Raw genomic sequence first — 16,635 nt, forward strand, 5'->3', positions numbered from 1 at the left:
TCAAAGCCCCATCCAGCCAGGTTCTGAACAACTTCATTTACAGACACTGTTTTCCAAGTATTTATTCATATATTTACTTATTCATTTATTTGTGGTAACTCTTAACAACAGGCGATGCTATTTTACGGGTTTATTTCACCATGGAGCTCAAGTCTGAGCCTTCATTTGGCTCCTCAGTAGTTTGAAAATTAACCAGACCACCAGGCTGATGCTACCAGTGAAGTAAACGCTCTGCAGCGGCAAAGTAGTGCAGGAGTAGTTAAAAAAAAAAACACATACTTACCAAAATAAGAAAACCGCCCTAGTACTTGAAGACCATCATGAGAAAATAAGAAAACAAACCCCAAACACCCCAAAACGCAAACCTACTGATGGGCGGTGGTGCCTGCTCACCCTCGGGGGGGGTCCCTAACCCCCGTGGGCTCCTCCTCACTCCCCTCACCCCTTGCCCGTTTCGGGGCTCAGCGAGCCCATTTCAAAGCCACCGAGGAAGCGTTTTGCGTGACAGGACCGCCGTGGGCTTCCCCCTCCCACCCCACCCCCCGCGCCGTTTAACCGTATTTCTTCACAACCAGGAGGTTTTAGCAACTCGAAGGTGGTGGTTGTTTTATTTTATTAATTTTTTTTTAACCAGCCCGTGTGCGGTTGGTACCGTCTCCTCCTCACCCGCTCCCTCCCCGGCGCCGGCCCGCCCGTTCCCCCTCACCCCCGCCCCGTCCCCGCGGCCGCCCGCCGCCGTTGCCGAGAGACCGAGAGCGGCCGCCGCCGCCGGGCGGGCCCCGCCGCCCCGATCCACTGCGGGGAGGAGGACGGCGTACGAGGCGAGGCACACACACCCGTAAACACCTCAACACACTCGCGGGGGCCGGGGCCGGCCCCTCCCGACCGCGCCATGAAGGGAGATGCTGGCGGTAGGTCGGCGGCGTCGGGCGCGGACCTGCTGTGCGGCGCTCGGCTCGGTACCGCGGTGGGCCCCGGCTCCTCCCCGCCCCTTTCCCCCGGCACCTCCATCGCTGGAGACCGCCCTGGCTCAGCCGGTGGTGCACAGGGAGGGGATGGGCGCGGCGAGAGGCCTGGCCGGCTCCGCCGGGGATGCTGGTGGGGGGGTGGGCAGCGGCGGCGGCCTCCTTATCGCCCGCCCTCACCGTCCTTCCTCCGCGGTGGGATGGGGCGCTCGGGGCCTGCCCTCAGCCGGCCTGCCCCCGGCTCCCCCGGCCCCCCTCGACATCCCTCAGCTTTGTTACTGAGGCAGAGCAGGGCCCGTGGGGCGAAGAGGCCTCTTCTTTTATCATAGGCCAGGGGTGCACTCATTTTAACGGGGAGGTGGTGGTGAGGTGGATGGGGGGCCGAGGGCCTGTGGGGAGCCGCTTCCCCCAGGAGAGGTTTCACCTGGTTTGCCAGGGGCTGGGGTGGTTGGAGAGAGCAGCGTACCTAGGCCTGAGGACAGTCTTATTGGCCTGCAGTTTCGGGGGTCTCTACGCTGTTCATCAAGTGGGGAGAGAGGTGCTTAATGTATTTTTTTTGTTGTTTTGTTTGGTTGATTTGACATCTTTCTAGTTTAGCACTCCTGCTGATGTCAGAGGCACGTTTCTGGGAAGGATGACAGTTTCTGATGGTCTTTATGGGCAGATAGAGCTTTTAAGTCAGCTATGATTTGGTCAGTTACCCATTGTTGCTTCCTGAGTCACTCATAAGGGATATATTCACAGTGAGAAAATACTGACTAAATGCTCTTTTAGTCTTTGGGGTTTTTTGTCTTTAGCATCTTCAATTTCCTGTTTCATTTCATTGTCCTTTTCTCTTTTCATTTCCTCCCACAGCAGTCTCATTGCACTTGCCCTCTAAGTGACCAACAGACAAATAATACATATTAGCAATGAACTAAGTTTTGCTGTATAAATCACAAAGTTAAGAAACTTTAATGGAGGGAGAAAAAATTTACATTTCTGTGAGTTGGTCTCTCTGGCTCTTAAAGACTCTAGCTCTCTGCAAGTTCATGGCTATACCTTTAGGGACTTATAGGAACAGTTGGGGGAAATTTTATTCTATCATTTGAGCTTGGTACTGTGTTTTAAAATAAAATTTTAAAGCTGTAACAATCAGCATGTCATATGTGCTTTAGAAATGTAGACCCATAGTCTGTTTGGTGTGTCTGTTATATTTTAATCTGAAATTTGTCCCTTTGCAGTTCATTCCTATTTAAGCTATACCTCCTGGAAATACAGTTTACTCTGTTTTGACTTATTTCCAGCTTCTGGACATTGCTGGTGCCATGAACACTATGTAGACCTATGTGGCATTCATCCAAACGCAGGTCTTGAGTCACAGAGGTTTCAGGTCTTAAACCTTCACCACGGGAGATGAGCAGTATCAGGCTGTGTTGTAGGGAGTAAAGGGCTACTGTACCAAGTTCTGGAAGAGGTGTGGAGTCTCAGATTTTCATGGATTAGGATGTCTTCTTAAGGCATCAGTATCTCACGATGAGATAGAACTGTTAATGGCTTCTGAGGACTTGGGTTTCCTCCCCACCCTCCTAGGTATTTAGGAATTTAGGCAGTTGCAACCAAGATTTTTGATGTGTTAATGAGTAAAATGGAGGTATTGTATTCACAATTTGTTTTTATTGTGTTACTAATAGAATAATCCCATGGTTGGAAAATGACTTGGATGTCCTGTAGATTTTGAGCATGGAATCTTTTCTGAGGTAAAGAGCAAACTCAGCCAAATACGGGTATTATGAGTTGAATCAAATTTTATTTCTCTTACAATCTTTTTCTGGTCTCCCTTTCTTTAACTCTATAGCCTCTTTTATTTTATTTGAAGTTTCTTGTATTGGTTAAGTACTCATAAATGTCTTGCTTTGGGAGATACCACTTCTAGACTATGACTGCAAATTGTCTTGGTTCTACTAGGTAACTTCTTTTTCCTTTTCCTTTATTTTCTGTGATATTTTCGTCTTTCATCTCTTTTTTTTTTTTTTTTTCTCCCACCATGAGGACAATCAAGCAGTGGAACAAGATGCTCAGAGAAATTTTACAGTCTCCATCGTTGCAGGTGTTCAAGACCAGACTGGAATAACCTGAGTAAACTGCAACTCTGACGCCAGAGTTGACCCTGCTTGAGAGGAGATTGGACTAGAGATCTCCTAAGGTCCCTCCAACCTGAGTTAGCTTATGATTCTTTGATCTCAGTCTTCCATTTGTTTTGGGTTTTTTTTCCCCCAAAATAAAGATGGGTTTGGCCTTTTCTTCCCAGGGCATTCAATCATTGTGTTTATGAAGATGATAGTACAGTACCAAAGGTTATGGCTGCAACTTCTTGGAACTGCCCTGCCGCAATGGGAATGTGTATCGCATGTCATTTTTTTTGTTGTTGTTTGTTTTAAAGGAAAGATAAGAAGATAAGAAGGAACAGTCCTTTTTGTTTTCAGGATTTCAAGTTTAAAATATATAGGTGTTAACTGTTTTACTGGCAATTCCCTAAATAATGGAAAGGGAAGAATTTGGGAAGATGATATAGAACATTGAAATTTCTTAAATAATTATTTTAGCAAAAACTGTAACAATGCTAAAAGAATATAACCAGTATTTACTTTAATTTTTAATATATTTCAACTTAAATTATGAAAAGATGTGTATACAAGGTTTTAGGCACACTAACATGTAATTAGTGGTTCAACAAAATCCAAGCAACATTAAAATAATCACTTAAGCAGGCATGCTGCCAGCCATCTGCCTACAGAGAAGCTCCTTTCCACCCCTGCCATCATTCTGGGAAGGATGCCCTCAACCCTTTCTTTAAAACACAGAAAAATAGATCCGCAGTATTCATAGTAGGTTACTGAGGTATTTCAAGAGAGTGGACGGGGTGCTCATTCGCAAAGAGCAACCTGCTTCTACCTGCCCCTGTGCTTTCACAGAGGGCTACAACACAATTTTGACCTGGAGATGAGTAGACTGCAAAAGCAAATCTCAGAATACCGCTCTCATATTTTTCTCAGCATGATTCTTACTAAGCATGTTGCTGCACGTCTTTGTCACCTACGGGCTCTTAAGGCTTTCATGTAGACTACATTGCAGTAGACTAATCTTAGGGCAGCAAGTGGTGGGTAGGTGGCCCACAGTTGAAGTGAACTTTTGACATAATCTATCTAGCTGTTAACCTGTGCTATGTATCCAAAAAGGGAATGTATTGCCATCAGTATATTCTCTACATATAATTACTGTGCATTCAGTGACCATCATTAAATTTAATAATTTTTATCAGGCATTCTGCCAGAGGAATATCTAAAGGTATATTTAAATAGTAGGGCTTTGAAAACTTCCCTGTTGTCCAGTCATGCCAACAGCCAACATGTTGGAGGGAGACCGAGGGTGCTCACCACTCTTGTGCTTTGGTTTCCACTGAGAGGAAAAGCTGGTTACTTGTGCAGGAAAGTAGCTGCTTCATGCTTGGATGTGTCCCTCCTTTCAGGATACTTGGGGAGCTGGGAGTGTGAGATGTACCTACTCTTAACTAGAGAAGTAGCTTTTGAGTACCTTGATCTCTACTTTGTATGTAAAAGAAGTGGTGTGGTGGAGTATGCCATGGTGTGGTCTAGCGGAGCCATTTGAAAAATCACCTTCAGTTATTTTTTCCTTTCAATCCAATTTCTTAATTGAAAAATGTCAAAAAGCAAACCTATTTTATTTGAAACTATTCAGTTCATTATCTGGCTGCATCATGGCACCATGTATATGTCTACAAACATATATATATGTTTTTCAAAATTTTGCCTTCCGAATGTTAGAAGGCATATAGTGGACTCGTGGTATGACATTACATGATAGTAGTGCTAGGCTGTATATCTGTCTCACATGAGATCTGCTTTTGTATGCAATGCCATATTTGATCCTGTCCGAATTATTTTGGCTAGGTCCGAGAGGAAGAACTTACATTTAAGAAATAAATACTGTGTGAGCATTGTCCTCAGCCGATAATAAGATAAGACAGAGGAAACGTGTTGGGAACAAAGAGCTAAAGTCTGGGCACCTCTCTGTTTTCAGACTAGATATTCTTAACTTGGTAGCCTTAGGCAATTGTTAAACCTTCCTCCATCCATGAACCTCAGTCTGGTATATTTGGTCTGGAATCCTGTTAGTAAGTATCTGCTGTTCTTTCCTACCTGTATCCAAGTGATTTAAAAATGTGAATGTAGCTGATCTTTGGAAAATTTCCTCTGGTATATCTTCTTTGTGAAGAATCTTGTTTGGTTTTAATAAATACTGAAGTTCATTCAGCTATTAGCAGTATACTGTGTTCAAAATAACAAAGGGATCTTTTAGGACATTTTATCAGATGCAATAACATTACCACACAGAAAGAAACAGGACTGAAATAAGTTTTTCCTTGAAACTAATTAGGAGTTAATAGCACCCATAGTGTCATGTGCTATGTGGTTGTATCAATTGGAATTCTGTTTTTACCCTTCTAAAATTAAGTATTTCTCTACTGTCATCTATATAACTTGCTCACTTCAAATATTTTGCAACATAAAAACAAATATTGAAATGCCATTAACCTGTAACTGTGCCCAAAAGCAGGGATGGAAGAATGTGGGAATGGAGGGAGCAGGCAGTAAAAAAACAGTGACAATTTGCTGAGGGGCAGGAGAAGGCTTATTGAGAAGAAAAAATGAGCACTTACACTTTTCTTGTAACCATATGATGCATACTATGGTTAAGACCAATTTTTTCTTTAAGGTAGCCTTTAATTTGGTTGTTGTTTTTTTTTAAATGTATAATGTGGAAATGGTGTTTTGTCATAATGCTCTGTGATGGGTGTTCACGTCCTTTTCCTGTCCGCCATTTTAGCTTCCACAGACAGTAAAAGGTTCAAAGATAATTATTTTCTTAGAAGTGTATGTGCCACTTTGTGTGTTCCAGTTCTGGGAAGAGTTGGAAGGGGAGTTGACATTTTCAAAGAAGAAAGAATTGGTGTTGAAGAGAGTGCTTTAGGTGGTCAGCCTTGGGAGGACCTTCAGGCAGTGCTCATGTGATCTCAGGTGACAAAGTCAATAGGCAGTGAGAAAGAACTATGTTGGAAGCCAGACACTGCTGATTCCGAGAATTTTTCTGATTTTCAAACTTTCTCCATAAGTCGTAGGTAGGAATATCTGCTTTATTTTCCATTATTTTTTTTTCTGTGAAATCATTTTTCAGCTGCTTTCTTTGTCTACGAGAGCATTTATAAGCATGTTTTCCTGACTTTGTGATAGAGATCTCTTGAACAGATTATGCCATATACAGTGAGCTTGCTTTATAAATGAGACATAGATTTCTCAGCTTTTGATGTGTAGGATCAGCCACTTCTTTAAATGTGTCTTTTGATTTTTGTAGCAAGTGCAAACTTCCATCAGCAGGAATGTCTTGTGGTTAGTGTGGATTCACAAACTGGTATTAGACCTTCTTCAGACTTTTTTTCCCAAGTGCGCAATATGTCCTAAGTTCACCAACTATTGTTTTAATATGCTTTCATTTCAGCAGAAGCTGCAAATTTAGTGCTTGGCGGGGGCTTAGACAGTGTAGTGGTTGCTGAATATATGTGCAAGTTCAGAGAGAGAGAGAGAGAGAGAAAAGGCCGACCAAATGGATCTGAAGGGGCTCAGTTGTGTGAGTAATTTTCTGTTTAGTTTTCTTCCTTTGTCTTTTGTCTTTGCTTCTAAAAATAGAGGAGAGATTTAAAAACTGAGGCACTGCATTCCTCCCAGAGAAGGTTGATACCTGTGCTGTGGATTTTCGTTGCTACTGTAAAGAAAATACTGCAAAGAAAAGTGTAGTGGAAGTAGCCCCAAAACTCTCTGATATTTTCCTGTCTCAAAACCTGTCTGCCCTGCACCCAATATTTCTTAAAAACTCTGGAGCTAGAGATATATCCTCGAGAGTGTATAAAGCCTTTCATGTTAATAACAGGTTGTGATCAAAGAAAGACTTAATGATGTGTGTCGGAATCAATGTGGGAACTGCAGGAGTGGATTTGTAGTCGGGATGAGGGAAGACTCTAGCCTCCCCATTAGCGCAGCTTGGTGTGGTGCTGTCTGCATGTCACATGCTGGAAGGAGTTGGTGCACAGTGCCCTTCCTCCTCTTCATCTTTCAGCTGGTTCCCCCTTGCAGAAACAGGTGCAAAAAGGATTGTAATCCAAGAGTTAAAATTCTTTACACACATGGCAGAGGCCTGAGACTGCTCTGTGCTTTGTGTTGCTCTACAGTAACAGACACATGTAAAAGCCTCTGTGTTCCCTGGAAAAATATAAGTACTGAAAACAGCAACAAAAAAAAATGCATTAAAGCTTGAGAGCAACTGTGCTATACTTCGAATAATCTTGCTAAAGACCATTTCCAGAAGATTCTTGGTTTCTGGTCTTTATTCTGCAATTTTTTGTGGGCATTTCTGCTCATTTCAAGTAAAGTAAACAAGCTAGTTCTTATATTCCATAAACATTTCCTCCCTTCCATTGGATTTATATACATGGGGAGCTGTTTATCCAGGGCCTTGTTTTAAAAATAAGAACTCTGATCTCTTTAGTCACAACATTTAAGTATGTGAACTGAATTCATTATGGACGTCTAAAGTTCATGGTATTTTCTGTGCCTGGATCAATTAAAAAAAAGAGAAAAAGAGGCACTGGGTAATGGGGTAAATAGGAGTTTCATTAGAAGGATATGGCTAATCTCCCTACACATCAGAAGTATAAATAAGCAATACAGAGAAAAGTATAAAAACAACAGAGCTTCTCTAATAGCCAGTTGATTATTATCTACTTTCCTCCTCAAATGGCCATAGCTTGTTATTTAGAGCGTCATTTATTTTAAAAAAGATCAGTAATGGCTTGTCAGTGTTTCATATCCTGAGCCTTTTCTCATATTTATTGATTGTACTTATCTTATTGATCTCTATTTATTGGTACATATTTTCTTAAGAGTGTATTAGGAGTACTGTCGTAGCCATTACCAGAAATGGTAAAAATAAAATTATTATTTTACTAATTCACTGATTAGCTTTTGAGTAACAGTTTCCAAAGGAACATATTTGCAAGAAACATTTTAGAAAGTGTCTTTTTTTTTTCCAAAGTTCTTAAGATATGCAGCTCCCAAGACATTGCAGTAAATTTCTTATCACTGTGCTAAATGTAGCCATTTTAAGGCTTCTTGACCTCAAAAAGTACACCAACATCTCTGAGGCTTCAAGCATTTCTAGTTATGCTTTGGTCCAAGCAGAGAAAATAGGTCAATAGAATAGGCTTAGAAATAAATAGGAAGTGGTGAATTCAGTTATAAGAAAAGTCGGAGCATGAAGCTTGAGTATGAGGATTAAGAGAATGTGCAACTTGTATGGATATTATTTCAGTCTTCCTGTGTTAGAGAAAGACTATTAATCTATAATGTTCCCTTTACAATATTTGCATATTTTTAGTGACAGCTTACCAGTTTCACTTGTACTAAGCTTGCTATGACTGACTAACACAAAGGGGTCAAAAGTTGTCCCATATCTTGTGTGTTTATATGATTTCTGTTTATTTAAAAAAAAAAAAAATCAATTATTGCATGATGTCAGCTCCTCCAGCTGGGGGGCATCAGTCCAAGACCTTGACCCTGTTGCTTTATGGTCTATACAAAGACAGACCAATGGTTCAGGTTTTTAAATATTAGATAGGAGATACAAGATAGGTGCATGTAGGCAGGAAAACCCACGGTCATACTGACAGCACAGTCATCATGATCAGGAGTTTTAGTTACTGACAGATGAGAAAGAAGGTATTGGAAAAACTTTATAAAAGCTTGCAAGGAGCTCATGTAGGGAGCGTGTCATGTATGGAGAGACACCATGGGAGACACACAAAAACACTCTTCTGAAAATGTAACAAGGGAATTACAGAGATAGGAGCTGACCTCTTGAATCTGAAAGAGAAAATAGATCAAGTAGGGGTAGACTCTGAGGGACTTGGAAGAAGATTAATAGGTTATGTTTTCCATAATAGCTCAAAGAAGAGACAGCCAAGGATGTATAGCTGTGTAGTGTCCACATATGAAGCAGCGACCTGTGTGGTGAAAAGACCAGCTGAGATCCAGCACATGGGCACTTCTGCAGTCCTGAGCCCACTGTTTTTTCCAGCTAATTGAGGACAGTGTCTCTTGTGTTCATGTTGCAGTCATCACTGTGATAGTTGGGCCTGTAATTACCAGGGCCTGTAGTGACAGGACAAGGGGGCAACACTTTTAAACTGAAAGATTTAGATTGGATATAAGGAAGAAATTCTTGATGATGAGGGTGGTGAGATACTGGAATGGGCTCCCCAGAAAAATTGAGGGTGCCCCATCATTGAGAGTGTTCAAGGTCAGACTGAATGGGGCTTTCAGCAACCTGATCTAGTGAAAGATGTCCCTGCCCATGGCAGGGGGATTGGATTAGATGATCTTTAAAGGTCTCTTCCAACCAAAACCATTTTATGATTCTATTTTATACTAGTTTTGATGAACTTTTCAAAAGTTCAGTGTTACCTACAAACCACACTTGATCCAGAGTAAAGCTACAGAACAAGGTCCCAAGATCTAGCTTTCTCCTTCACTTTCCTGAAAAAAATCCCTAAGGGATTGTATTTCATGAATGACAGCTCTTGTGCATGTCCTGTGCTCCCAGCTGTGCAGGCTGTTCCTCCTTGGTAGAGTCTGTCTTCTTCATCTTTTTGGGCTCTGTGCACCGTGTCTGGGGGAAAGTCAATAGTAAGCTCTAGCCCACCTTTCTGCTCTCGTGGTGCATCCGCTAGTTGTGGCTCACATCTCTGAGTATATGGAAGGCTCAGTCTATGCCACCCACACAGAAATGTCCAGACTTGGGCTGACCTTGTGGAAACAACACATTTTCCTCAGAGTTTCCATGTGCCAACACAAGCCCCAGAGATAGCCAACTAGCTGGCTGTTGGATAGGTAATTGCTAATGTAAAAAAAGTGTTAGAAAAATACGCGTTAATAGTAGTATGTAGCAAAAAGCCTTTTCTGATTTCAGTAAAGAACATTAACATCTGTTGGCTGCTTAACATTGTCTGTTTGCCTTTGGCTTGCTGGGCTTTGTCTTAGCCTAGTGTAATAAATGGAAATGTCGCTATTAAATTAAATGGCTCCAGGTCAAATCCATCCAATGATTACTCTAGGTTTAAGTTCACAGCAATAGCATTCTTTCCATATGACAAATTTTCTGCCAGCATTGCTAAGCTTCTGGTAATTGTTTGCATTGCATACCTTTATGTAAACTTTTGTAAACTAACAAGAGTCATGTCAGTGATTTATATAGGCAAAGCTTTTCAATAAAATGAAGATCCTGTTAATCAGTAAGTACAAAAGCAGTTTGCATGAAAACAAAACACTTTGGGTTATTTATAAAACTGTTCAAAATGCATTATAAAATGGTTTTAGTGAATTAATGTCTTCTCTTTTTTTCTCCCCAAGGAGGTTTCATGATTATAAATAACAAAAGTTAACTTCAGGATGCTAAAAAGGAAACAAAGTTCAAGGGTGGAAGCCCAGCCAGTTACAGATTTCGGTCCTGATGAGTCTTTGTCAGACAATGCAGATATTCTGTGGATTAACAAACCAGTAGGTATCTCTTTCTGTAGTTACTAATTTTAAATTAAATGTACTTTGTATTGTTGAAATATGAATTCCACAAAAGATTCTGAAATAGGTATTTGTCAGAAACAAGTATTGAGCTACAGTTGCTAATCTACCAGTTAGTATTTTTGCAAAAAGTCCAAAACTAAATAAAAACGTTTTGTTTGGTTGTTGCAGACTCACGGGGATGATCAAGCAGTGTTTGCCAACCAGTTCATCTGCTGATTGTTTTTAAACAGCTGTCCTTTCAATGTCTCTGGTTCCTAACGTGTTTATTGAAATTAGAAGTTAAGTTCATAAAATGAGCTTTTGAAAAGGACGTCAAAAGGAACATTGCTAAAGTGGTAGCCAGCAGTCAGCACTTTCGACTTTCTAATCTCTCCTTTTTCATCACTTACTAATATAAAATTGTATTTTGGCTGGTTATTTTGAAGTACAGCTCACATTTTTAGTGGTATCACTTAGGCTACAACCTGCTCTAAGCAATCGATAGGTGTAAAAGTGTCTGGCAACTTGAAACTGGGGAAAGCTTCTTTAAGAGTGGACTTATTAATAGAATGTAAGAAAATGCCTTTACCATGTAAATACGGTTATTATGACTGAATTGTTTATTCAGCAGTCAGTGTGCATCCGAGATGTCTATATTTTGAATGATTCATCCTTTTGCAGAAAAGGCATTTTTACATTTCTCTTAAAGTAGTGTAAATTTTTACCTTGTAAAAATCAAATATTCTGAAATAATACACATGGTTAGCAATACCTTCGTTTAGTGGAACAGCCATCTCATTTGCAGCATTGATGCCAGATCCCCTTAGCTTTGCTGCTGAGTTTTAACACCTAAGTAATTTACAAGACAACACCTGTATATTAATTCATGAGAAGTAATCTTAAATAGAATTTTCATGTTGACTGCTGTAATAAGCTCAAAATGTCATTGCAGAAATATATACTGGGTTATTTACCTATGTTTTTCAGCACACTGTACATGACTGATGGAATAATTTTTTTCTTGTAACGCTGATAGACTAGTCATATATTGCTTAGCATGTATAATATCAATATTTTACTGTGGCAGACATCTGGAAGAAAGGAAACATCACACCCGTTTTTAAAAAGGGTAGAAAGGAGGACCCTGGGAACTACCGACCTGTCAGCCTCACCTCTGTGCCTGGGAAGATCATGGAGCAGATCCTTCTGGACGCCATGCTTGGGCACATGGAGGACAGGGAGATGATTCAGGACAGCCAACATGGCTTTACTAGGGGCAAGTCCTTCCTGACTAACCTAGTGGCCTTCTATGATGAAGTGACTAGGTCAGTAGACAAGGGGCGACCTATGGATGTGATCTATCTGGACTTCTGTAAGGCCTTTGACACGGTTCCTCACAACATCCTGCTTGCCAAATTGGAGGGATACGGATTTGATGGGTGGACGGTTCGGTGGATAAGGAATTGGCTGAATGGTTGCACCCAGAGGGTGGTACTCAATGGCTTTAAGTCCAGATGGAGGGCAGTGACTAGTGGTGTCCCTCAAGGGTCCGTCCTGGGACCAGTACTGTTTAACATTTTTATCAACGACATAGACAGAGGGATTGAGAGCACCATCAGCAAGTTTGCAGATGACACCAAGCTGTGTGGTGTTGTCGATACACCAGAGGGATGGGATGTCATTCAGAGGGACCTGGACAGGCTGGAGAGGTGGGCCCAGTTGAACCTCATGAGGTTCAACAAAAGCAAGTGCAGGATTCTGCACCTGGGAAGAAACAATCCTCAGTATAAATACAGACTGGGGGATGAGGTGTTAGAAAGCAGCCCTGAGGAAAAGGACTTGGGGGTGCTGATGGACGAGAAGCTGGACATGAGCAGGCAATGTGCTCTCGCAGCCCAGAAGGCCAATCACATCCTGGGCTGCATCAAAAGAAGTGTTGCCAGCAGATCCAAAGAGGTGATTCTGCCACTTTACTCTGCTCTGGTGAGACCTCACCTGGAGTACTGTGTGCAGGTCTGGAGCCCTCAATATAGAAAGGACATGGACCTGATGGAGCGGGTCCAGAGGAGGGCCACCAAAATGATCAGGGGGCTGGAGCACCTCTCCTATGAGGACAGGCTGAGGGAGCTGGGGTTGCTCAGCCTGGAGGAGGCTCCGGGGAGACCTCATAGCGGCCTTCCAGTACCTGAGGGAGGCCTACAGGAAGGCTGGGGAGGGTCTGTTTACAAAGGCCTGCAGTGACAGGACAAGGGGCAATGGTTTTAAGTTGGAGAAGGGGAGATTTAGATTGGATATTAGGAAAAAGTTCTTTACCATGAGGGTGGTGGAACACTGGAACAGGTTGCCCAGGGAGGTGGTTGAGGCCCCTTCCCTTGAGATATTCAAGGTGAAGCTCGACGAGGCCCTGGGCAACCTGGTCTAGTTGGGGGTGTCCCTGCTGACTGCGGGGAGGTCGGACTAGATGACCTTTGGACCCTTCCGGCCTGGACCAATCTATGAATCTATGAATCTTTTTATATCAGCCACACTTTAGTGTTTATGTTAAATTTTTCAGTTGAAACAAGGTTTAAAACAAAGTGGATATTAACAGGATATAAGAGATCGTTCATCAGGAGCCTTCCACTTCCAAATTATTAATTTGGGCTCAGAGTATGCAAATGATAGAGCTATGCAATTCAGGTCAAATATCATTACGCTTAGGTGAGCATACAGTGAATATTAAATTAGGTGAGTATTCTTAACTCTTTTTGATATCAAAAGGTCTGAGGTGGTGTAAATGAGTTCAGAATTTTTCCTCAGATGAAAAATTTCTATAAATACACTTTATTTCAGTGCATTTTGTTTGGAATTTTTTTTCCTTGCTGAAGTGTCTTTTTTTTCTTCTTGTTTTGATTGATACGACCTTACCAACTCTGATTCATTTCACTTGTCTGGCTTTAAGATGTTTCAATGGTGTTTTGATTTAAAAGCAAAAAAATACAGCCTTAAACCCCTGTGTTGATACATTCTACTTTTTTGCTAGACCTCCTGCTGTGGCTGGCACTGAATATCAGCCTTATTAATAATGATTGTAGCGAGACAGAGACCGAGAAAGGAACAGTTTTCTTACAGCAACAAAACTTGTTTGGAACAAAAGTGAACCCTGATATTAAGAAGTAGCTTTCTGTGACATGGTCTCTTTTATATTTACTGTTGTCATAAATGGAAGGATGCTTTTAATCCTTATGCCTCTTACATAATTTTTGCAATTATAACCTGATTTAAAAATCAGTTCATCTAAATGTGGAACTAAATTCTTCCACAGATACTGCATTCACCCAATTTATAACATCAACTGATTCCACATATTGTCTGCACATAAATATGACAAGTTTCCATTTGAAAAGAAATTGGATTACAAAAGCTGCAAAGTAAAAATTATAGAATCCTAATTCTTAGTTTTCTGGCTCTTAATTCTTGGTTTCTGAATTATGCAACCTCCCAAATTAACAAATAAAATTATAGATGTGTGTATATACACATACATATGTGTGTGTTTTTATATATATATATATTAAAAAAGTAAAGAGTACTTATTTTTGGATGAAGACCTTTAACAGGTGGATCATGATGTAAAAGAAAAATGCAAATGTGTGTTTACAAGAAGTGCCAGTACAAGTTATGGAGGCTGAATATTGAATCTTTTTTTGAACATCAAAGCAATCTCGCATTGTCTTGTGGTTTTTTTTTCAGTGGGTACACTCTTTACTACGAATCTGTGCCATCATCAGTGTTATTTCTGTTTGTATGAACACTCCGAAGACCTTTGAGCATTATCCTCCTCTCCAATATGTGACATTTGCCCTTGATACTCTACTGATGTTTCTTTACACTGCAGAGATGATAGCAAAAATGCATATCCGTGGGATAGTTAAGGTAAGCTTTTAAACAGTATTCTACATGTGATTAAAAAAATTATCTGAATATATGCTGGTGACATCTGATCTTTGTTTTTTAACGTCTCAGCTCTTTTTTCTATGATTGCTTTTAACTGCATGCAATGCCATGGCATATAAACTGAAAAGACAGATTGACAAAGATGCAGCTTTACTGCGCATTTAATCCCTCCCAAATATAATACCAATATTCATAATAATGTGAAGAATGTTAAGAAAATCCTGCTAAGAAATAGGTAGTTTCATTGTATTAATATAAAGAATGAAAGGAAAAATAAGATACATGCACATTAGCAAGAATATTTTGTAAATGTATAGAAATCCATATATGGACTTAGAACTTTGATTTTCATTTCAGAAGGCTGGATGTGTTGTTGTGTGGTTACTTTATTTAAATAAGAACATATGTCTTAACTGTGAGCTAAATGAGAAAGTTATCTTGCTTTACTGAATTTTTTTTCTTAATGTAATGCATGTTGATTAACAAATACTTCTGTTATCATATGTTTACTGTTGTTGCTGGACTAATTTGTATAAGTAGGTATGATATTGGAGAATGTAAAACTGCAGAATTTTCCAGTAATCATTATTTTGTAGCATTATTTTACTGAGTTTCCAGTCTTCTACAAAAAGGTAGAAATTCAGCTTACATATAGAAAATCCATCTGCAGGCCCTATTGACAATACAACTCTGTCACTGTTGCACGGAACAGATAATCAGTGTGTTATCCTTCCCTTTCACTCCTGAAGGGTCTGATGACTCCAAAGACGTCTGAGGTTGTACTTAGCTCTTCAGTGTGTTCTGAGTTTGGCGATAGCATTTTTTGTTTGCTGCCAAACTGAGCTATTATGTCATCATATCTAATGAATAAAATATCTGTATTTTATTCATCACCAAGTATCTAATAGTAAAAGTCTCATCAATATTAATATTAAGAAAATTTTCTGAATAAGATGATTCTGAGATCTTCATGTGTTGCATAAGGCCAGAGTAATCCTTTGTGAAGTGCTATTTCTGGCCACTACCTGTATTTTCTTATTCAGAGATGTCCATTAAGCATGTGAAGATGAGGACACAGGGTTATAAACGGGGAATTAGTGACCAGTGCACATGTGAACAGCATGGGAAGAACAAGTTATTATTACAACCAGTACAGACTTTGCAAAGAAATGGGCACATAGATACTAATGCCGAGAGAGGGTGGGGTGGCCAACAGTGTGACTTCTGTACAAAGCTTAATTTCTCAGCCTTTGTGTATGGAAATACCAGCTTCGCTCACAGTCAACACCTAGGGGCTATGAATATGTTGCTGCATATTCTAAACATCTTTCACTGTGCTGTTTAAATTTGTGGGTTTATGGATAGAGAATAGAATAGAATAGAATAGAATAGAATAGAATAGAATAGAATAGCAGTAGTTGGAAGGGACCTACATTGATCATCATCTGCCTGACCACTTCAGGGCTGACCAAAAGTTAAAGTGTGTTGTTAAGGGTATTGTCCAAATGCCTCTTAGAGACTGACAGGCTTGGGGCATCGACCACCTCTCTAGGAAGCTTGTTCTGGTGTTTGACCACCCTCTTGGTAAAGAAATGCTTCCAGATGTCCAGTCTAAACCTCCTCTGGCACAGCTTTGAACCATTACCACATGTCCTATTACTGGATCCCAGGGAGAAGAGATCAGCACCTTCCTCTCCACTTCTCCTCAGGAAGCTGTAGAGAGTGATAAGGTCACCCCTCAGCCTCCTCTTCTCCAGATGAGACAAACCAGAGTCCTTAGCTGCTCCTCATAGATGAACTTACCTTTGATCATCATACGATGAACTTGTCTTTGAAGCGTGTCTGATGTCTGTCCATACAGAATGAATAGCTTTCTGGAGTTGGTTCCATTGCCATAATTCATGTTATACATGTATATACAACAATGCAGATAATTTAATTTGCACACTGATATTTTACTCTTCATTTAAATACAGTAGAATCGACTAGACATAACCATTGTTATGCAAAGATAGATTGTTTAAGTAGAATATGGCTGCATTTACTGTTATTTTAACAACTAAGGA

General features: G+C 40.5%; 1 protein-coding gene across 2 annotated transcripts in view; it reads left to right on the forward strand.

Moving 5' to 3' along the window:
* Window positions 1–10,522: 10,522 nt before the first annotated feature.
* The window catches only part of NALCN (sodium leak channel, non-selective), a 249,753-nt gene continuing 243,640 nt past the window's right edge, over window positions 10,523–16,635 (forward strand). For both annotated transcript variants that reach the window (XM_074168527.1, XM_074168534.1), the window contains exons 1-2: window positions 10,523–10,630; window positions 14,366–14,548. In XM_074168527.1, the coding sequence (XP_074024628.1) occupies window positions 10,523–10,630; window positions 14,366–14,548 (291 nt within the window). The remainder of the gene's footprint in view (window positions 10,631–14,365; window positions 14,549–16,635) is intronic.

Source organism: Numenius arquata, chromosome 1, assembly GCF_964106895.1.
Source record: "Numenius arquata chromosome 1, bNumArq3.hap1.1, whole genome shotgun sequence".
Lineage (NCBI taxonomy): Eukaryota > Metazoa > Chordata > Aves > Charadriiformes > Scolopacidae > Numenius > Numenius arquata.